Below are 21,753 nucleotides of genomic sequence, written 5' to 3' on the forward strand. Positions count from 1 at the left end.
CAAAGCTATTTATGGGCTTGCTCTTCTTGGCGAAATGTTCTCGCAGGCCTGCACGGAAGGAGTGAGGACAGAGTCTCTGAACAGTAAGGCAGTCTTAGGGCAGTTCACAGGCGGGGCCTCCACCTGAAGACTAGGATCTTGGTTTTGACTCTAGAGGACTAGCTGAGGGCACATTCTCTATTAGCAAAACTCTGCTAGGATGCTTTGCATGCACTTCCTCAAGTGATCCCAGCAAATGCTCTTGCATGAAACCTTACCATTTCTGCTTCCAGCATTGCAGACCCATTGGGACATCTGCTCAACCCATGATCCCCATCTTAGAGAGAAGTGTGCCCTGCCCATAAGAAGAAAACCCGAGGTCACATTTGTCTTATATGACCCTGGTCTACGGCTGCAGCTAACTGGACACAAGCTAAGACGGTCAGTTTTCTCTGCCAGGGAACTTGCTGTGAGACATGGAGACAGAGTGGACTGGATGACCATGCTGGGATGAAGGATGTGTCCTTGGGATTAGGAAAGCAGTGGGCGCTGGGGTTCAGGAGAGTCCCCTGAAGCTTTCCAACAAATTCCCTTTCTGCCTTAGCCAGAATAAATAAGTGTCTGCTACCTACAATGAAAATGACCTTAACTACAATAGATACTACAATTAACATTTTGCAAATGAAGAAAGGGAGACTCAGAAAGGTTGGAAATGTTACCAAGCTCGGCCAAGCCTAGTCAGCATAGCCTACATTATGGTGCAGCAGCGAATAAACCTGAAATTCCCATGGCTTAAGACAGCAAAGGTTTGTTTCTCCCTCCCATCCCAGGCTCACACAGGCAGAGCGGCAGCTCCTCCAGGCTCCTTCCACATGATGAATCTGCACAAAGATGCATGGCAACAGAGGACGGCCCACCCTAATGTAAGTAATCAAGACTGATCTCATCTTAATTCTTACTTTTGTTAGATCTGCAAAGACCCTCGTTCTAAATGGGGTCACATTCACAGGTTCCAGGGTTTGCACATGAACGTGTCTTTTGGGGGGACACCATTCAGCTCACCACAGGCATCTTGAAACCCCTCCCACTTCTGGACATGGGGACTAGGCCACAGTGGAAACCAGTGATGCTCAGGTGAGCTTTGACCTCCCTCCTGGTCACAGGGAGTTCCATCAAATGCCCGGTGGCACGTGCTATTGCTAGCCTGCCATGGTGGCGAGACCAGGGAGTCAGATGCCTCCAGTCAAGCTGGACGAACGCTTTCCTAACCTTTGACAAAGCACTGAGCAGCAAGCATGCCATAGTGGAGCAGCTCCTCTGTAGACTTGCTTAGAAGACTTAGAATGTGACTTTCAGGTAGAGTATGATCCTAACTGGGAAGTGAGGCTACGGAACCTCTAATGCTGTAGGGAAACAGCACTGGGGTGTGGGGTGCCATCTCAATAGCAGAAAAGGGTCAGGTGGGTTGGCTCATGCCTGTAATCCCAGCACTTTGGTAGGCTGAGGCGGGCGGATCACTTGAGGTCGGGAGTTCAAGACCAGCCTGTTCAACATGGTGAAACCCCATCTCTACTAAAAATACAAAAATGAGCCAGGCGTGGTGGTGCATGCCTGTAATCTCAGCTACTCAGGAGGCGGGGGCAGGAGAATTGCTTGCACCTAGGAGGTAGAGGTTGCAGTGAACCAAGATCAGGCCACTGCTATTGCTAGCCTGCCATGGTCAGTGGAGGGAGAAACCATTTCTATGCATTCCAAGCTGGAGGACAGAGAGAGACTCCATCTCAAAAAAAAAAAAAAAAAGGCAGGAAAAGGCTCCCAGACTACAGGTCTCTCCCTTCATGCTTTGAGAACCAGATGCCCACTGAATTACAAGAAGTTTAAAACTCAAAAGGTGCTTTGTGCATCAGGGGACCTTCCAGAGGGCAGCCCCAGCTGGAGTGGGGAAATACTGGCATTGGGTGTGGTCAGTGGACAGAAGGCAATCCGGTGCTGAAAATCAGTTTCCTGCTGGGAGAATGTGGAGTGAATGGGGAGTGTTTGGAGCGGAAGAAGCAGGATTGACACAGACACCTGTTTTTAATTCCCAAGTGGAATTATATGGATAAATCTATTTTAAATCTAGCACTCAAGGAGGGCCACTTAGGTGTTACCTAGCACCTGAGAGAGCTTGCCACAATCTTATACTCTGGTCCAGTAAGACAAGGGTCAGTGGAGGGAAGCCTGCTTGCTTGCAACAAACTGCATTTCCTTAAACCCTGTCCTTGTAGTGAATCCTTTATCTATGGTAACCAGACAGTAGGGAGTATTAGGCTTTGTGAGCTGAGTAAAGTGCTGTGCTTTTATAGAAAAATCGTCACTTGGTAACAAGTAAACCTTCATTTGCTACTCCGGTGGTTATATCCGTGCTTGGGAGCCAGGGGGTCACACACAGGTACCACCAGTAAGCCATTAGCTCCCCCATTTCTAGGAGGGCATGAGCCACCATGTTCAGGATACATTGTTCCTCAGCTGCAATCCAGAACAAGGCTGAGGAACAATGGGCCAGGCCTGAATGGGACAACATGCAGGGGAAGCCGTATGCTGGCTCACAGTGGCTAGACTGCCTGCATTCAAGTCCCCACTCTGCCACTCACTGGCCGGCCTTGAGCCAATTTCCTCACCTTTCCTCATCCATTTCATCATCTATAAAATGGATTGTTCAGAGTTTCTGATTCACTGGGTTGTTGTGAAGGCTAAATGAGTGATCTAATTGTATACACATCAGCAGTCATTGTCATCATCATTTGACACAAAGTAATGAAGACTTTCTTTAAAAGGAAGAATAAGTTTATTTCTCCTCCATCCACTCAAAATATATCTTGCCACCAGTGGCGTTATGGAGACAGTATTTTGGTGAGGGAGTGCCAAGCATTCTACAGCATCTAATGGTGAAAATAGCCATGCTTTTTATTTCTGCTATCTAGGAATGTAAGGTGCACAGCAGGTCGGGGCGCTGCTGTGTGAGACAAACGGTCCAGGTAGAGGCCATTCTCTGGGACGCGAGCAGGGCAGGTGTTCACTGGGCAGAGTGCTTCTCACACACCTCCAGGAACTCGAGCACGTCGTCGGGAGACCCCAAGACTATCGGCGCCCTCTGGTGGATGTCTGTGGGAATGATGTCTAACACGGCTTTCTTCCCGGTGGTGGCCATTCCCCCAGCCTTCTCCATGACGTAGGCCATGGGGTTGCATTCATACAGCAGTCTCAGCTGGAAAACAAGACGAGAGAGCAGAAGGTATACCTTATACCAGAAGGTATTGCATAAATAAGAGATTTTTCTGCAGCAAAACGTGAAGAGCTGGTGGCAGCTTCCAAGGGAACAGATGCTCTCTTTTTCCTTCCTGTGAAGCTGTAAAAGCTCCCTGCTACCTCAGGTCACATCTGAGACCAAACAGTTAACCATTTAGTTAAATTCAACCATTTGTCAAGCCAGGACAAGCGATAGATTACCTGATGCAAATGTGAGACAGACCACCTGCATACTGGACAGAACGACATTTTGGCAGAAGCGAGCATTGCCTTCTCTTTTTTTTTTTTTTTTTTTTTTTTTTGAGACGGAGTTTCGCTCTTGTTACCCAGGCTAGAGTGCAATGGCGTGACCTCGGCTCACCGAAACCTCCGCCTCCTGGGTTCAGGCCATTCTCCTGCCTCAGCCTCCTGAGTAGCTGGGATTACAGGCACGCGCCACCATGCCCGGCTAATTTTTTTTTTTGCATTTTTAGTAGAGATGGGGTTTCACCATGTTGACCAGGATGGTCTCGATCTCTTGACCTCGTGATCCACCCGCCTCAGCCTCCCAAAGTGCTGGGATTACAGGCTTGAGCCACTGCTCCCGGCCGCCTTCTCTTTATAGCATGGAAACTGGACTTAATGAGTGACTCTGTGTGTTGGATGGAGCTTCGCCTATTCTAAATGCATTAAATAAATCCACGGTGGTGTCTGGCTACAGACATCTGGAAAGCAGACTGGCTCCTCCAAACAGTGTGATACTGTTTGCAACTCGGCATGCATTCCTTTTACGATTCTCTGAAGGCTCGTGGGTTGAAATTCAGTGTATTCTATATCTTGGCATAGACTTTTGCATATTAACTTCTGTATCGCATGCCTTTCCATGCAGTCTGCCTACTGAGCCACAGCTTTCTGCAGGTGTTTCCCGACTCTATTTCCACATAGGTGTCATGGCTACTTTTGCAAAACTGAAAGAAAAAAACAGGAGCCTCAATATTTGTGTTCAGGAACAATCTGGGGGGCTTTAGAGAAAAGTTCTGGAAAGCAGGCTAACCACACAGGTTGAGACGCCCGAGGCAGCTACAGCTGGGTAATGTTTTCAGTAAATAGAAACACCTTCACTCCAGATGCCACATGCTGCAGACAGACCCAAATACATCCAAGTGCACAGGTTTCCAATGAGTTTAAGGGGATTGTTGTTCCTGCTCTCTTGCATTAAAAAAAGAAAAAGAAAAAGGCAGCTGGGCATGGTGGCTCACACCTGTAATACCAGCACTTTGGGAGGACGAGGTGGGCAGATCACAAGGACAGGAGTTCAAAACCATACTGGCTAACATGGTGAAACCCTGTCTCTACTAAAAATACAAAAATTAGCCGGGAATGGTGGCTCATGCCTGTAATCCCAGCTACTTGGGAGGCTGAGGCAGAAGAATCACTTGAACCTGGGAGGTGGGGGTTGCAGTGAACTGAGATCGTGCCACTGCACTCCAGCCTGGGTAACAGCGTAAGACTCTGTCAAAAAAAAAAAAAAAGCCATCTGTCCACTGGGAAAACATAAGGAGGATGCAATACTTGGGAAGGAAGCGCACTGTCACCCTGGCAGAAGGAAAGCCAGGGCAGCTCTGAAGCCAGCATGGGGGAGCACAGCCACCCTACAGCCTGCCAAGAACACCGTGGGCTTGGACTAGTGGGTCAGTGGTGATGGCTCACCTGAAAGCCCTAGGTTTCCCCAGAGAGTCTTTCCTCCCCTAAAAGGTAACATTCTCCAAGTTGGAGATGTTTACTCACTAGTTACCTCTGTTTTACACCTTTTGAAAACAATCAAAGACTTCTATTGGGAATACAAATTTGATTTGCTGCCTTGGAAGTGAGGCTGGGTTGTTTCCTTTCACTTTATGAATGGAATTCATTTTGCCTAAGCCAAGCCATGTACCCACTGGAAGCCCTAAGGACTTTTAGTCCATCCTGACCATTGATTCCCTTTTGCCACAGCACTGGAAGGGCTCTCAAGACTATTTTTATCTTTAGTTGATATTATCTGGCTTTATCTTTAATCCATACAAGAATATATTACAGACACCCTTAGCGACCTACCATGGAGCATAACCGCGAGCAAAACCTTTCTTCTTCCTAAACCAAATCGCATGGGTTGCAAGTGAAATCTGCTCCTCACTTCCTGTCCAGGGGACACACTTACCTTTCCGTTGGGGCTCTTCTTGTTAGCAGGGTACAGAAATATCCCTCCGTAGACCAGAGTGCGGTGAACATCAGCTACCATGGAGCCCACATACCGGGCACCATAGGGGGCTGAATTATCCTGCAAGGTTAAGACCAGCAATAATTAGGGTTGCAGAAAATAAAAAGGAGAATTTTCTTTATGTCTCTGAAGTTTCTTTGATTCCACATCCATTCACAGAGCGCCTACGACGGCTGTATTTGGGGCTGTGCTAAAAAAATGTGATGAGAATCCTGTTCTCAATAAATAGAAAATGGAAAAATGGAGACAGCCCTCATAATCTCACAATAGGTCAGATTACCCCCAGAGGCCCCCAACAAGGGTATGGATGATTCTGGCTATGGAGCTGAAGCAGGCACTACTAAATTTATACCATTTAGTAACAGCTTAAAGGCTGAGAAGGTTTGTTACCAAGCTAAGAAACTGGGCAGGGGTGGGAGTTGGTGTGTATTTTACAGGACAGGAAACTGTAAAAGTATCTGCTTAGCAGTGAGGAAAATGGACCTGGAGAAGCAGCCTGCAGGACTCTGGTATGTGAGTGCAGAGGTTGGCGGTGGGAGGGGAATCCAGGGTAAGGTGAAAGGAGAGATGAATAAGCTGGAGAGAGAGCCTGGGGCAGATCTGAGGCTCCCTGAACATCCTGCAAACAACATTGGAGCTTCATGTCCAGCAAACAGCAGCCATCAATGGCTTTTAAACAAAGAAAGGACAAAATCCGATATTCCACACTCAGTCATTTCTTCTCTTCATGTTCACCAGCTTGTAGCCTTTTTAGGGAGATGCCACAATGGGCATTCTCGGTGATGAGATGATTGACAGATGCACCTCAGGCAGGCCCGGTGAGGGGTAGACACCACTCGGCAAGCATTTGGGTGGGGGAGCCACATTCCGTGCCATCTGGGACCATGGACCCCAGAAGGGAAGATGTTTTGTTGCCATGATTCATTCATTTGATTAACTTTATTATACTAATTTCCTTCTGCCAAGAGAAAGTAGCAAAGGCTGAAATGGAGACTCTGATTTTGATGTCTCAAGGCAAGAATTCCAGTCCCCAGTACTAAGGTGAGGACTGCATCATGGGCTCAGTGTAGACGGAAGCCCAGTCTACTCCATCCCTGCTTCCTTTCCTCTCCAGGGTAAATCATCAACCAACAGATTTCCACACTTCTCAGGATCCACACATGAGGTCCAAGGCCCTCGATCCCAAGGATGGCTTTCATCTCGGGGGGATGCCCCTGCCTCCAGAATGGCCCCTGGTGCCAGATGCCCAGACCCAGCACCACCCTCCCTAGGCCCTCACTTACTGGGGGGAACTTCTTCCTCTGGACATACTCAGTGACAGCAGGGTCGAAGTCCTTGGCGTAGCCCTCGTTAAGGCTGTAGATTTTACCTTTCTTTTTGATCTTCACATCCTTGTCCACCAAAATGAACTCCCCAATGGCCTTTTGAGACAAGGAAGGAAAGGCAGAGAGATGAGGAGCGCACCCTCTCCCCCAGGCCTGGGTGAGGGAGGTGCTGGGCTGGGCTGCACTGGGCTGGGGTCATGGCCCTCGACACCTGCCAGATTCTCCTGGAACTGTGAATGGGGTGAAGGGAGGCAAGAGGATACTGGAGAACCCCTCAGGGTAGTAAGGGAGACTTTCAACTTTGTTTGCAAATGATTTCAGTAAAACAAGAAAGAAACCACACAAAGATAAGGAGAGCAGGCTTGTAAAACAACCGCTAAGCCTGCAAGAGAGTAAGAACTGTGTCCAGAGCAATAAAAGATGTGTATGCCTTCACCCAACAGAAAGAGTTGGTTCAGGAGGGAGGTGGGCTCTCAGGAGACACAGGCCACTGCAGGATCAGTCGCGAGCGACACCCAAGTGCTCAGTGATGTTTTTGGCTTCACGTTTCTATCTTGATGAAAGTTCTCCCAAGAGGGAGAACTATGTAACAAAGTAGAACAGTGAGTTTTGAGTCCCACATAGGTAACTTCTTTGCCTTTGCTGGCTGGCATCCAGAGTTTTTCTCAGACTGCCTCCTCCCACACAGCCCAGTGTTAAGCTTAGGCCTTTAAGCCTGGGGTTCTTCAAAGGACATTTGGATCTGGGGGGAAAGCATTGCAGAGGTCGCACTGCTCCAGACTGGGGATTGTTACAGGTTCGGGCTCTGCCCCTTTAGGACGGGCTTGACCATTGACACAAGAGTTGAAAAGAAAAAAGGCTTATCAGCACCTCTCTGCCTAGCCATTTATTCCCACAGCAAAAACTGGTTCCTACATACAGGGTATGCGGAAATCAGACTGATAGGGAGGAGGGGAGGGAAGAATTCACAGTGGCCATTGAAAGGTGTCATTGGAAGTGATTCCTCTTTTTTACTTTTATGTCTTTTTCAATATCTTCAAAATGCTTGACCACAAATATACAGGAATATTCTTTTATCATTGGCACAAAAATAAATAAATGTCTTTAACAAAAAATGTATAGAGAAGAAAGCCATCTCACAACAGATGCTGTGTGCAGTTTCAGGGTCCAGCCAGACTGTCCACGGCGCAAAGCGGGTAAGTTTGTGTGTGGAGATGAAACACAAACACTCCCACAAAGTTAAAGCCAGAAACCCAGGCACAGCTGTCACCGTGGTTTTAATGGAAACCATCAGCCTGGAGTTGCAGCAAGCCCAAAGCAAGAGGAAGCACTTAGCACCTCCCTGGGGGGAGGCTCCCCCCCACCCCCGCACCCCATCAGGCACAGCAAGAAGGGCTGGAACCAAATCCCAGCAGGCCTGCATGGCGTTGTACTTCCAAACATTTAGGACTGAGGAGGGTAAAGACTCTCAAACACACAGAAACGTCCCTACGGAGACGCTCATCTGCAATCTGGAAACAAGAAGAGATTTAATGTTTTCTCTGCTTCCACCAACTCAAAGGTAACAGAGAAGGCACTAGAAGAATGGGAAGCAGTCAGGGTCTGGTGAGGCACCATCAGCAAATATCAGTGGTGCCTGAAATCACATCCTGGGCTCAGGTGGAACTTTGCTCTGGTTCTGCCACTAACTCCCCTACCCCACCCCTACCCAGGTCACCGCATTTGGAGACTTTAGTGCTATTACCCTACCCTTGTTTATTTGTTAAGCACCCATGCTTCCAAGGAGGTAAAAGTCCACTTCCCTGACAGCCTGGGGCAAAGGCAGCCTGTGTTGAGTTAGCCTTCCTGCCACACACAGACCTGGCCTCCACAGAGGATTCCCACTCCCTGTGTGCTCCTGGGGTTCACTTTGCCAGCAACAAGCACTTTATACACAGTTCAATAATGTCACAGGAGGACATCCCCGAAAGTTAAAAAGTTGGCCGGGCCTAGTGGCTCACGCCTGTAATCCCAGCACTTTGGGAGGCCAAGGCGGGCAGATCACCTGAGGTCAGGAGTTCGAGACCATCCTGGCCAACACGGCAAAACCCCATCTCTACTAAAATACAAAAATTAGTCAGGCATCGTGGCACATGCCTGTAGTCCCAGCTACTCAGGAGGCTGAGGCAAAAGAATCACTTGAACCCAGGAGGCAAAGGTTGCAGTGAGCTGAGATGGTGCCATTGCACTCTACCTGGGTGACAGAGCAAGACTCTGTCTCAAAAAAAATAAAAATCCTGCAAGGGTTAACTGAAGGTTTGTGTAAATGTACACAAGTAAATGTGGGAGCTATTTTTGAAGAAACAATGCCATCTTCTGTTTCAGTGGGGACACCCATTCATCTCAGGAAAACAGCTTTTTGGTGAATAAAGTAGAAAAGCTAGAAATGGATACAGTGGATGGCAAACAGAATATCTACAGCCCCATCTGGTCTATAAATGCATTTTAGTTGGCTAGCATAGTGTTGTACACGTCTAGAAACATTACATTTTTTACAATCCAATGTTTCTTGAACCATCAGAAGCCTTGGCAAGGCAGGGCCTCTCTTCCCATTTGTAATTGCTGAAACTCTTCAGTTCACCCCAGTCCCACCCTTGTGCCCTGCCCCCTTCCCCAGCACATTTCATCATCAATATGGCCTGCCTGGGTCATTTGAGTAACAGCTGCTCTGAGGAATTCACATTGGAACAAAGACCCCCTCTAGTGCTGAGATGCCATTTCTCACCTCTGCAAGTCTGCTCCGGAGGCACCTGTTTCTCCATCTCCTGCCCCCTTGCCATCCCACAACATCATCTCTGTCCCTCCCACCTCCACATACCCCTGCCAGCCCCCCACACATAGCATTCATTTGCCCCCAGCCTCCTGTAAGGTGTCTCACCGGGTCCAGCATGAAGCAGTTGACCCCACAGTCCATGGCAAGGACCAGCATGGTGGCACTGCCATACAGCGCGTAGCCAGCCGCCACCAGGTTCCGGCCTGGCTGCAGAGCATCCTTCTCAGAAGGCTCATCAGTTGATTTCTAAAGCAAGAAAGAAATCAAAGAATGTTTTTGTTTTGTTTTGTGATTCTTTTTTACAGTTCAACCGTTAACAGGAGGAACCATCAAGGTGCTCTTCTAATGAAATAGGGCATCTTCCCAGAGGGGCCTTCCCACACATGTTGGCAATATCCTGATGAGATTACCATGGCAGCCTTCCCACCAGAACCCAAATTTCCTGCATCTCCATCCCTCTTTCCAATCAGGGTCCTCCTCCAATTTTTCTAATGTGATATTCCCTCATCTCTCCACTGTCACTTCCAAAAAAGAGCATGCCTTCTTGCCAGCTCCCACTAATTTAATCTTATTATGGGCATCCATCTCTTTCACCTGCCTATTCCATCTTTATTTAAACAAATTAACACTGGGCTGCAGGGCAGGCAGGCTGGGGAGGAAATTAGTTTTGCCAGCTCTTGCTGCTTCGGCCCATACCCTGCTGAGCGTGAGGTCTTTGTCACTCACGTGTCAGGGAAATTCTCAGAAATGCAGGAACTCAGAATATCTCCCCAGAGTCACTACGGGGTAGAGCAGATGCTGTCCACAGGAAGAAGCACAGTTTACATCACAAACCAGTGCTCACACACGTTCGCACATATGCACACACACACCCCCCAAAACATTACCAAAATAATACCTACGCTTAGAACATGACGTGCACTGTAATCCATTTCTTTTTCATTAAAAACACAGCCCACTGGGTCATGCGGCCCAGAGTTTTTCTAACGCTAGGGAGGGTAGCCCTTAAAGAGACGGCTCCTAACCACTGATCTCTTACTGTGAATGATTTTCTTTATTGACACTGGATGCACCTGTTTGGTTATCAAAATGGCCCCAAACCTTTCAGCTTGGACACCCTCTGCTTGAATTAAACAGAAGTAAAAATGTGCAGTTTCCCGAACTTCACTTATTTTTTCCCAGACTCCAGCGGCTGAACGTAAGCAGAAGCATCTGTATTGTGCAGCTGAAGAGAGAAGTCATCCCAGCAAAACATTCCAGGTAATTTCTTCCCATAACTTTCAAAAGGGCGGCCCAAAGACCACCTGCATTAGAATCACCTGGGATACTTATTAAAAATGCACATTCACAGGCAGGTGCCATGGCTCACCTCCATAATCCCAGCACTTTGGGAGGCTGAGGTAGGAGGATTACTTGAGGCCAGGAATTTGAGACCAGCCTGTGCAACACAGGGACACCCCATCTTTACAAAAAAAAATTTTTTTTAATTCGCCAGGCATGGTGGCCTGTGCCTGTGGCTACCAAGGAGGCAGAGGCAGGAAAATCGCTTGAGCCTGGAAGGGTGACGCTGCAGTGAGCCGTGATCATGCCACTGCACATGCCTGGGTGGCAGAATGAGAACCTGCCTTTTTAAGAAAAAGAAAAGAAATGCCTATTCTGGGACCATAGCCTGGACACACTGTCAGACTTTCCATGGTGATACCTGAGAATCTGCATTGCACTGAGCACCGGGGTGACTCTCACACTCAAGTGTCAGAACTACTCATGTAAATGAGAAAACCACAAACCCAGTTCTCCCCTTCTTCTACCCTGTCCTTGCCCCTCCTGGTTTTCACCTGAGGAGCTGGTTAGTTAACTGCTTGCACTGGGTTATTTGATTCAGTTCGGTTTGTATTCACCAGATAGATAGTGCAGGGAAGCTAAACACAGACTAAATACAGGATCAAAACTTTTAACTTTCCCTAATTCCAAATTTTGACAATGCATAACCTTGAAAAGGGAAATTAACAGCCTTTGTCAACATGCGCTGCCTGTCAGAGGCTCATTTTAACAATCACCAGCTTCCTTTGAAGCCATGGACACAGTGGGAGGACTCAGGACTCTATCTCTCCTCTCCTTCCACTGCAGGCTTCAAGTAACCAGTTCTCTGCCAAGAAAGGCCCCCTCACCCAGAGATTCGCCTCACCCAGAACCATCCATGTCTGCCTGTGACAAAGGCACAAAAATAAACAGCCTTTCCCTGACATACGGTCGCCAAACGCTCTACACTTACACTTCCTCACATGGAATAAAAAAATAGTAGTTGGCCGGGCGCAGTGGCTCACACCTGTAATTCCAGCACTTTGGGAGGCCGAGGCAGGCGGATCACGAGGTCAAGAATTCAAGACCAGACTGCCCAACGTGGTGAAACCCTGTCTCTACTAAAAAAATACAAAAATTAGCTGGGCATGGTGGCTCGTGACTGTAATCCCAGCTACCTGGGAGGCTGAGGTAGGAGAACTGCTTGAACCGGGACTCAGGAGGTGAAGGTTGCAGTGAGCTGAGATCACGCCACTACACCCCAGCCTGGGCTACAGAGCGAGCCTCCACTCAACAACAACAACAAATACTAGTAACACTTGCCTATCACACACATTCTCAAAACAAAGAGAAAATAATCCCACCAAGCCACGAATTTGGAGGACTTCTTTTCTAGCCCAGTCCCTTTTCTGAAACTCTGCTTTTGTGGTGGGGGCTGGGTATTTGTCTGGGCATTGCAATTTAGAGTATGTCCAGCAGAGGATGATCAGGCTAGAGAAAGGTCTCAAACCCATCTCCTGCCAAAGATGTTCAGCTTAAAGGAAAAAAAATAGTAGGAGTGGTGGGATTATTGTGGGGGCAGGAAAGCTGTTTCCAAACATGTCAAAGAATCTTATTTTCTTATGCTCTAAAAAGCCAAATGAGCAAAACAAACATTTCAACTCAATATTTGGACAAACCATGATGGTTACCCAGCATCACAGGAGAATTTGCCCTGTCAGGATGTTTCCACCCTGACACTGGTGGAGCCAGTCACTGTGGCTCACACCTGTAATCCCAGCACTTTGGGAAGCCGAGGCCGGAGGATCGCTTGAGCCCAGGAATTCAAGACCAGCCTGGGTAACATAGTGAGTACCCCCTCCCCGTCTCTACAGAAAATACAAAAATTAGCCAGGTGTGGTGATACACACCTGTAGTCCCAGCTACTCAGGAGGCTTAAGTGGGAGGATGGCTTAAGCCCGGGGGTGTTAGGCTGTAGTGAGTCATGATGGTACCACTGCACTCCAGCCTGGGCAACATAGTGAGGCTGTGTCTCCAAAGAAAGAGAAAAAAGAGGAGGAAGAAAAAGGAGGAGGAGGAAGAGGAGGAGGAGGAGGAAGGGTAATAGTAGTCAGCAGGCTCTGGAAGGATGCTGTGGAGAAAGCCGTGGGAACACAACCATCACATGGCAAGGCCTGGTCACCATTGCAGGGTTGCAGTTACCGTTGCTGCCCCACTGGGTGTGGGCACCATGGTATGATTCTAGCCAACCATCACCTCTGCAGAAAGCATGAAAAATCTGCTTGGAAGCATTACAGATGTTGATGTCTATGGCCTCATGACCCCTCAACTGGTTTTAATTGTTTCAAACAATCGGTAAGGCTTCCAAAACCAGAAATAACTTAGAGCTCTGTGTCAGACTCATCATCACTCATTGTCTTTTAATAAAGTCACTTCCAGCTTATTGAGAAGAGAGCCATGACTTATTGTTGATAATTCTAACATTCGTAATTCAAGCTGCTGTTGCAAGCTGGTTTGGTTTTTTTAGTTGATAGCCAATATCTCTCAATTTCCCAGGGTTTTTTTTTTCCTTAAAAAAGTATTATTTGGGGGGACTGAGATGGAGAATGGGGTTAGCAAACATCAACATGGCTTTAGTTGTGGTTAACTCATTAGCCTGAGGTCTTCCTCTGCAGGGAAGCATTTTGCTACAAACTTCTCTTTCAGTGTTATGGATTTGATACTTTGCAAGGCAAATTGCATTCCTGCTCTACAACAGAAGGGGTATGTTCCTTGGCATGACTTGGAAAACGGATGAAATGTTGCCTTTTTGCCTTTCTGGTATGAGAATTGGAATCTTCTATTCCTCAAACTGGTTTTGATGTGGATCTGCCCGTTACCCAAGATAAAAGCAAAATACGTTCTAATGACCAAAGATAACTGTGCCATGGGGGGGTCTACTTTCCACATATTTGAAAGGAAATTATGTATAATACTAGACAATAAGTCACGTTTAGAGATAAAGTGCAAATTTGGGTCTCAGTTCTTAAGTTAATGCCTTTGTGTCCTAGAACAGAGTTCAGCTGAACAAACTGCTTCATTGTTTCCAGCCCGTGAGGTTTTATTTCTGAAATAAGAGCTGAATAGAGAAGGGTATACTAGACTTTGGAGACTTAGAAGGGGGTGAGGGGAGGGGGGAGGGCTAAAAAAACTACATATTGGATACAATATATACTATTCCCTGAGCTGTAAACTGAAATGTCAGACTTCACCACTATACAATTCATTCATGTCACCAAAAACTACCTATACCCTCAAAAGCTGTTAAAATATATATTCCGAAGCGGGTGGATCACGAGGTCAATAGATCGAGACCATCCTGGTCAACATGGTGAAACCCCGTCTCTACTAAAAATACAAAAAATTAGCGGGGCATGGTGGCGCATGCCTGTAATCCCAGCTACTCGGGAGGCTGTGGCAGGAGAATTGCCTGAACCCAGGAGGCAGAGGTTGCAGTGAGCCGAGATCGCGCCATTGCACTCCAGCCTGGTAACAAGAGCGAAACTCCGTCTCAAAAAAAAAAAAAAAAAACAAGAGCTGAAGCTAAGAGGACTTGCCTTGGATTTTATCGTGTTTCCTGATGGGCAAATGGGTTTTCATTATATTTTTTACTTATTTGTATAATTGAGCTCTCTCTCTCTCTCTCTGTCTCTCTCTCCCCCTCCCCCTCCCTCTCTCCCCCCTTCCCCCCTCCCTCTCTCCCCCCTTCCCCCCTCCCTCTCTCCCCACTTCCCCCCTCCCTCCCTCTCCCTCTCTCTGGGCAGGGCTTGGTTCTCATTATGTGGAGTGTGGTTTCTACGACTTAGAGCAAGACTCAGAAACTTTTTCTACAGATGGACAGATAGTAAACGTCTTAAGTATTATGGGCCAGTCTCTATCATAACTACACAACTTTGGCAGAGTGGCGGAAAATCAGCCAAAGGCAGTTTGTGAACAAATGAGTGTGACCATGTGCCAATTAAAGCTTCATTCATGAAGAGTAAAATTTAAAATTGATTATGAAACATTGTTTTTTAGGTTTTCTTTCAACTGCTTAAAAATGCAAAATGGTTATTCTTTGTTCACAGGCTGTACACATGAGGCCACAGGCTGGACTTGGCCCAGGGCTCATAGCTGATAGACCATTTATTGGGGGACTTAAAGGACAGTTTTGACGTACATAATCTCTCTTGTTGTCATAGACTCTCAACTTTCAGTTCGCATCGTATTATCACTCTACTGACCCCATACTGCCTCCTTTTTCAAAATCTCATTTTCCATCATAAAAGGTAAGATATAGTTAGAAGAGTGAAATACCCTTCTCTTCCCACACATATTTTATCCTATATTCTCTTTCAACAACTAATGGGTCTTCATCATGCGATTAGAGCTGGAAAGCTCAGAACTTGAGACACTGATCTACTTAAGCCTCACAGAGTTCCATGATCTCCACTCTGCCTGCTTTGCCACAGTGAAATAGGACTGGATTCTTGATCTTAACTTTCGGCCCCAAACCAAGTGCTTGGAATATCACATCTTACCTTTCTATAGATGCCAAAAATGGTTCCAATGGACACAAGGCAATCAATGTTGGAAGATCCATCAAGGGGGTCAAAGCAGACCACATATTTACCCTAAGCACAGAAAAAAGAAATACAACCTTCAAATGTTACAGCAAGATACACTAAGGGAGTATACGTTAGGGAGGAAGAATGGGAATTTAGGGGAAAGTTCAAAAACTGTGGATCATATTTATTTATATTGTGTTATGGAAGGCATGAAATGGCATAGAGTGCACAGATGCACACACACACACAAGATCATTAAACAGAGAAAACCGCACACACACACACACACACACACACATCATTAAACAGAAAACCACACACACACACACACACACAAGATCATTAAACAGAAAACAGCACACACACACACAAGATCATTAAACACAAACCACACACACACACACACACAAGATCATTAAACAGAGAAAACACCACACACACACACAAGATCATTAAACAGAGAAAACACCACACACACACACACAAGATCATTAAACAGAGAAAACACCACACACACACACACACACAAGATCATTAAACAGAGAAAACACCACACACACACACACAAGATCATTAAACAGAGAAAACACCACACACACACACACACACACACACAAGATCATTAAACAGAGAAGACACCACTTCAGGAGTGCAGAGGAATGTAGTGGAATACAGATAAGTCACGATTTCCTACACTGTTGACATAGTCGAATCATAATTTTCCATTGAGTTTCCTGGCAGCCAAAAAAAGAAGAAAAGAAAAGTTAGTCACTCATTTTCCTTTATTCCTGAGGGGAAAAATAATTCCTCAGGTGAAGCAGAGAATTTGCTGGAGTTGAGATCTACAAGAAACTTCTCATGCAGTTCTTATAGATGCCCCTTGAGAGGTCAGGTTGCATAGAGTTTTCAAAAATACCCTGGCTGGGCACAGTGGCTCACGCCCAATCCTAGCCCTTTGGGAGGCTAAGAAAGGAAGATTGGTTGAGCCCAGGAGCTCAATACCAGCCTGGGGAACATAGAGAGGCTCCTTCTCTACAAAAAAAAAAAAAAAAAAAATTCAATTAGCTAGGCATAATGCCGCTTATCTGTAGTCCCAGCTACTCAGGAGGCTGAGACAGAAGGATTGCTTGACTCCAGGAGTTCGAGGCTACAGTGAGCCATGACTGTGGGCTCCAGTCTGGGCAACAGAGTGAGGCCCTGTCTCTAAAAACAAAACTAAGCAAAACAAATCTCTAGCGTGATTCCCCAAGGAGATGACTGACTGTGATAGTGGGATGACTGCAGACTCCTGTTCTGAGTGGGATTTTCAGTGGGGTGCAAGAGCTGGCTGGTATCAGCTCTCAGGCACTAACCATGCACATTTCTTCCCAATTCTGCCTTCAGTGATGTCACAGTGGTAGCTTAAAATCAAGATGGGAGAGTATTCACACCATTGACAGAGGCAAGGGGACATATCAGAGATATGTTTGTTTGCTTTGAGACCCAGTTTACCAGCGCACCACTGGGAATTTTCCCTCTCCAAATTAGCCACTTTCCAATGTGGTTTTTAAAGGTCTGCACCAGATTAACATGATTCCCTGCCCACTTGCTCTTAACTGACCACCCTCACTAATGCAGGAGGAACCTACCCATCAGGGGAACCTACCCATCAGGAAGGCCCATGGTAGACAGAGAAGTCTGGCGTGAGTGGCAGAGGACATCAGACAACAAATCTAAGCCATATGCCTAAAGCTGTCAAAGACCTTGAACAGCGCTGCAGAGAAAAACGTGAACTTCCACTCTGGCGTGTAAGGCTGTTTTAGGAATGATGAAAAACAAGTTCATCGGATGTGGCTCCTGCCCTCTGAACAGGGTGAGGACAGGCAGCCTCTTCATCTTCTCATTGTTTTTTCCTAATTCTACTCCCTGACTTTCCCAGTTCCTCTCAAACTGGGAAAGACAGAACTCCATATAATTGTACTTCTAATCTCAGAAGTTTTGTTTTTTAATTATAGTTGTTGTTTTATAGAAGCTGGATAGAGTCTTTCATTTAACAATCTTTTTCAACAGTCATTTGCTGTTGGGCCCTCCAATGTGCCAGGCTTCACGCTAGACGCTGGAAAACAGAAACGAATAAAATGCATTTCCTACTCTCAAGAAGCAGAGAGAAGCCCAGTATGGTAGCTCACACCTATAATCCCAGCACTTTGGGAGGCTGAGGCAGTTGAATCACTTGACATCAGGAGTTCAAGAGCAGCCTGGCCAACATGGTGAAACCTTGTCTCTACTAAAAATATAAAAATTAGCCAGGTTTGGTAGTGGGCACCTGAAATCCCAGCTACTTGGGAGGCTGAGGCAAGAGAATCACTTGAACCCGGGAAGCAGACGTTGCAGTGAACTGAGATCACATCACTGTGCTCCATACTGGGCAACAAGAGGAAAACATTATCTCAAAAAAATAAAATAAAAAGAAGCAGCAGCAGAGACAGACCATGCATCAGGGTGGAAGTTCCAAGCAGTCTAGGTCAATAGGCGGTTCAGTGTGAAGGTCAGGAATTTGGGGGATGGGGATGTAGTAAAAGAGGTAGCCAACAGAAACCAGAGTTTGGAGATCCTTAAACATGGCAATAAAAAGTTAGAAATGGAGACGAGTCCAAGGGAGTCCACTGGAGAGAGGGCAGTGTGAGCCCCGGCAGTCATCTGCACAGTGGCGCAGGGATGATTCAAGAGCTGGCAGCAGTGAGGCAGAACTGTGGAAAGACAGCAGGAGGAACCTGGGGCTCCCAGAAACTCAGCTCAGCTAAACAACTGGAGTCAGTTATGACGCTGGGAAGAAAACCAGTTACACTCAAGTTCTTGACGGGGGAAGTACAGACCCACCCTTTTCTCCGGTTCCACTATTATGGCATGTTTATCTTCTTCTGACACGAGAACACACGTGGCAAAGGATGACTTTAACATGTTCATGACCAGGTCGTTGGAGAGGACATCCAGCTTCTTCACTTGATCACCCGTCACGTTGGTAGAACCAGCAATGCCATAGCTACCGGGGACAAAAGCCACAAAAAATAAGCCGTGACCACTGGAATATGTAGATGTGCCCATGAGCCAAACGTGAGTGTTAAGATGTAGAAGACGGGCCGGGCGTGGTGGCTCAAGCCTGTAATCCCAGCACTTTGGGAGGCCGAGGTGGGTGGATCACGAGGTCAAGAAATTGAGACCATCCTGATCAACATGGTGAAACCCATCTCTACTAAAAATACAAAAAATTAGCTGGGCATGGTGGCGCGTGGCTGTAATCCTAGCTACTCAGGAGGCTGAGGCAGGAGAATTGCCTGAACCCGGGAGGCAGAAGTTGCGGTGAGCTGAGATCGCACCGTTGCACTTCAGCCTGGGTAACAAGAGCGAAACTCCATCTCAAAAAAAAAAAAGAGATGTAGAAGAAAGTGTTCTTGTCCTTTGCAGGAACATGGATGAAGCTGGAGACCATCATTCTCAGCAAACTAACACAGGAACAGAAAACCAAGCACTGTACGTTCTCACTCATGAGTGGGAGTTGAACAATGAGAACACAGGGGCACAGGGAGGGGAACATCATACACCGGGCCTGTCAGGGGTTGGGGGTCTAGGGGAGGGAGAGCATTTGGAGAAATACCTAATGTAGATGATGGGTGCAGCAAACCACCATGGCACGTGTATACCTATGTAACAAACCTGCACGTTCTGCACGTTTGAACTTAAAGCATTTTTTTTAAAATTAGAAGAAAGGAAGGAGGACACATGGCTTGAGAAAACAAGGCAGGAAGGGTGGTGGTCCCTCTGGACAGACCCTCAAGAGGAGGAGATGCTATCATCTGCCTCTTTACCTCAAACCTATCATGGTGCCTGCACACCTTTGTGGTTAAATCAGTGTTTCTTAACTTTGCTTTATTATAGTTCCCCTAGGAAGCTTTTTAGAACGCTTTTTTCTCACCATATGCCCCCAAGAATTTTTTTTGATCTGTTTATTGCAGTATGTACATTAGTGCTCTCTACATAAAAAGTTTGAGGGTGTTTTTGGTTTTCCCCACGAAGAACCAATGTTGGCCCCCAAAATGCAGGGGTTAAATGGATCAATTAAGAGACTCAGCAACCAAGGAAGCCTGGGTCAGGAGTTTTATGGCTTTATAACTAAAAAGACCCCAAAAGAAACAAACAATCTACTGCCCACCACCTTATTTTATAGAGGAGAAAACTCAGACCCCAAGACTCCTGTGGCCTCCCCACGAAGGCAGGGTGGAGGGGAGACGCTGCCTCTGACTCCCAGGCCCGGGCTCTCTTGGTGACACCCTGGGCCCCTGGCAAGAGTCCTAGGGCATGGAAGTTTTGGGGATCCTGGAGTTTTCACCTTTTTTTTTTTTTTTTTTTTTTTGAGACGGAGTCTCACTTTGTCACCCAGGCTGGAGTGCAATGTCGAGATCTCAGCTCACTGCAACCCGTGCCTCCCAGGTTCAAGCAATTCTCCTGCCTCAGCCTCCTGAGTAGCTGGGATTACAGAAGCACACCAGCATGCTCGGCTAATTTTTGTATTTTTAATAGAGACAGGGTTTGACCATGTTGGCCAGGCTGGTCTCCACCTCATGATGCACCTGCCTCAGCCTCCTAAAGTGCTGGGAATACAGGCGTGAGCCACTGCACCTGGGCCAGTTTTCACTTTTTTTTTTTTTTTTTTTTTTTTGAGACGGTGTTTCTCTCTTGTTACCCAGGCTGGAGTGCAATGGCGCCATCTCGGCTCACTGCAACCTCCGCCTCCCTGGTTCAGTCAATTCTCCTCCTCAGCCTCCGGAGTAGCTGGGATTACAGGCACGCACCACCATGCCCAGCTAATTTTTTGTATTTTTAGTGGAGATGGGGTTTCACCATGTTGACAAAGATGGTTTCAATTCTTGACCTCGTGATCCACCCGCCTCAGCCTCCCAAAGTGCTGGGATTACAGGCGTCAGCCACCGCGCCCGGCTCAGTTTTCACTATTTTTAAGCTACCTGCAACTCAGTAATTGTAGAAATCCCAGAATCCACGTGACTTGTCCAAACGCAGTCTAGCTTGTCCGACTTAAAGAAGCGGCTTAGCCTGGGGTTGCTCTGAACACAGAAAAGAGGGAGACGTCTCACAGGAAGGATGTATGCACAGGCAAAGCAAGAAGAGCCCAAATGTGGGAAGGGAAAAGATGTGACTTTGAAGACACCAGCAAGCGACAAAGTGGGTGGTGAGGGCACTGGCCTGGGAGCTGATGGTCCCTGCGTCAGTGGCTGTGACTGCTTCATCTCCTGCATTTTCCCAAAACATAACTTGCTGTGTCTGGCTGGGCAAAACTGAGCCGCCCCTACAAACTGTCCAAACCAGCATTCCTGGTCCAGACCCACGTGACAGTCTCAGGAGCTAGCTCCAGCTGTCTCCTCGGGCTGCCTGTCAGCGCGTTTTCACCACATTGGCCTCATTCCCTTTCCAGCCTGCAAACCATGCCTCATCCCACCAGCCCTCCTCCCTCTGCTTCTCTTTTCACCCATCACTCCTGTTTCATGAGTGAAAGACCAAGACGTCTCACGAACTTGGAACTGGACCCTGTGTCTCTGGGCTTTCAATTCTATTTCTACATACTCTTTTTCTGACCCCAATGGTAAGGCCAGGGCTCATGGAGGAAGAAGGCAGCCAAAACCCGGGAGGCCAGAGGGACATGGCAGGGCCACCAGCCAAATGCAGCTCCCTCAGGGGCCCCAGTAGCAGCAGCGCTCTCTCCTTCCCAGTCTGAGAGCTCCACTGTCACTTCTTTCTTTCTTTTCTTTCTTTCTTTCTTTTTTATTTATTTATTTATTTTATTATTAATTTATTTTTTTGGAGACAAGAATGTTACTCTGTCACCCCAGCTGGTGTGCAGTTGGGTGATCTCGGCTCACTGCAACCTCCACCTCCCAGGTTCAACCGATTCTCCTGCCTCAGCCTCCTGAGTAGCAGCTGATTTTTGTATTTTTAGTATGACAGGGTTTCACCATGCTGGTCAGCCTGGTCTTGAATACCTGACCACAAGTGATCTGCCCGCCTCAGCCTTCCAAAGTGCTGGGATTACAGGCATGCGCCACCATGTCACCCCACTGTTGAAGTCACTTCTGATTCCAGGGGACAAATAGCACCAATGGATGAGAAGGAGGGCTTCAAGGCAGAGGCCTCAGCTCCCAGGCCCACCCGCCTTCTCTGAGCCACGCTCCCTTTTGC

The 21,753-nt window shown here is 47.2% G+C and overlaps 1 protein-coding gene and 1 long non-coding RNA gene across 3 annotated transcripts in view; one reads left to right on the plus strand and one right to left on the minus strand.

The window, feature by feature from the left end:
• The first annotated feature begins 36 nt into the window (after nucleotides 1-36).
• On the plus strand, nucleotides 37-13,382 carry LOC128931773 (uncharacterized). 2 transcript variants are annotated; one of them, XR_013526062.1, is made up of 4 exons: nucleotides 37-83; nucleotides 273-420; nucleotides 810-902; nucleotides 989-1,118. It is a non-coding gene; the product is annotated as an uncharacterized LOC128931773 (long non-coding RNA). The 2 variants fall into 2 exon arrangements; XR_008480669.2 differs by lacking the exons at nucleotides 37-83; nucleotides 989-1,118 and adding exons at nucleotides 10,823-10,900; nucleotides 11,768-13,382 and having other exon boundaries at nucleotides 372-420.
• The window catches only part of FBP1 (fructose-bisphosphatase 1), a 32,685-nt gene continuing 13,715 nt past the window's right edge, over nucleotides 2,784-21,753 (minus strand). The window contains exons 2-7 of the mRNA XM_002742742.5: nucleotides 18,385-18,547; nucleotides 15,499-15,591; nucleotides 9,746-9,886; nucleotides 6,787-6,924; nucleotides 5,444-5,563; nucleotides 2,784-3,226 (exon numbers count right to left, since the gene is read on the minus strand). Coding sequence (XP_002742788.1) covers nucleotides 3,035-3,226; nucleotides 5,444-5,563; nucleotides 6,787-6,924; nucleotides 9,746-9,886; nucleotides 15,499-15,591; nucleotides 18,385-18,547 — 847 coding nt within the window. The 3' untranslated portion in view covers nucleotides 2,784-3,034. The remainder of the gene's footprint in view (nucleotides 3,227-5,443; nucleotides 5,564-6,786; nucleotides 6,925-9,745; nucleotides 9,887-15,498; nucleotides 15,592-18,384; nucleotides 18,548-21,753) is intronic.

This window comes from Callithrix jacchus, chromosome 1 (genome assembly GCF_049354715.1).
Source record: "Callithrix jacchus isolate 240 chromosome 1, calJac240_pri, whole genome shotgun sequence".
In the NCBI taxonomy this organism is placed as follows: domain Eukaryota; kingdom Metazoa; phylum Chordata; class Mammalia; order Primates; family Cebidae; genus Callithrix; species Callithrix jacchus.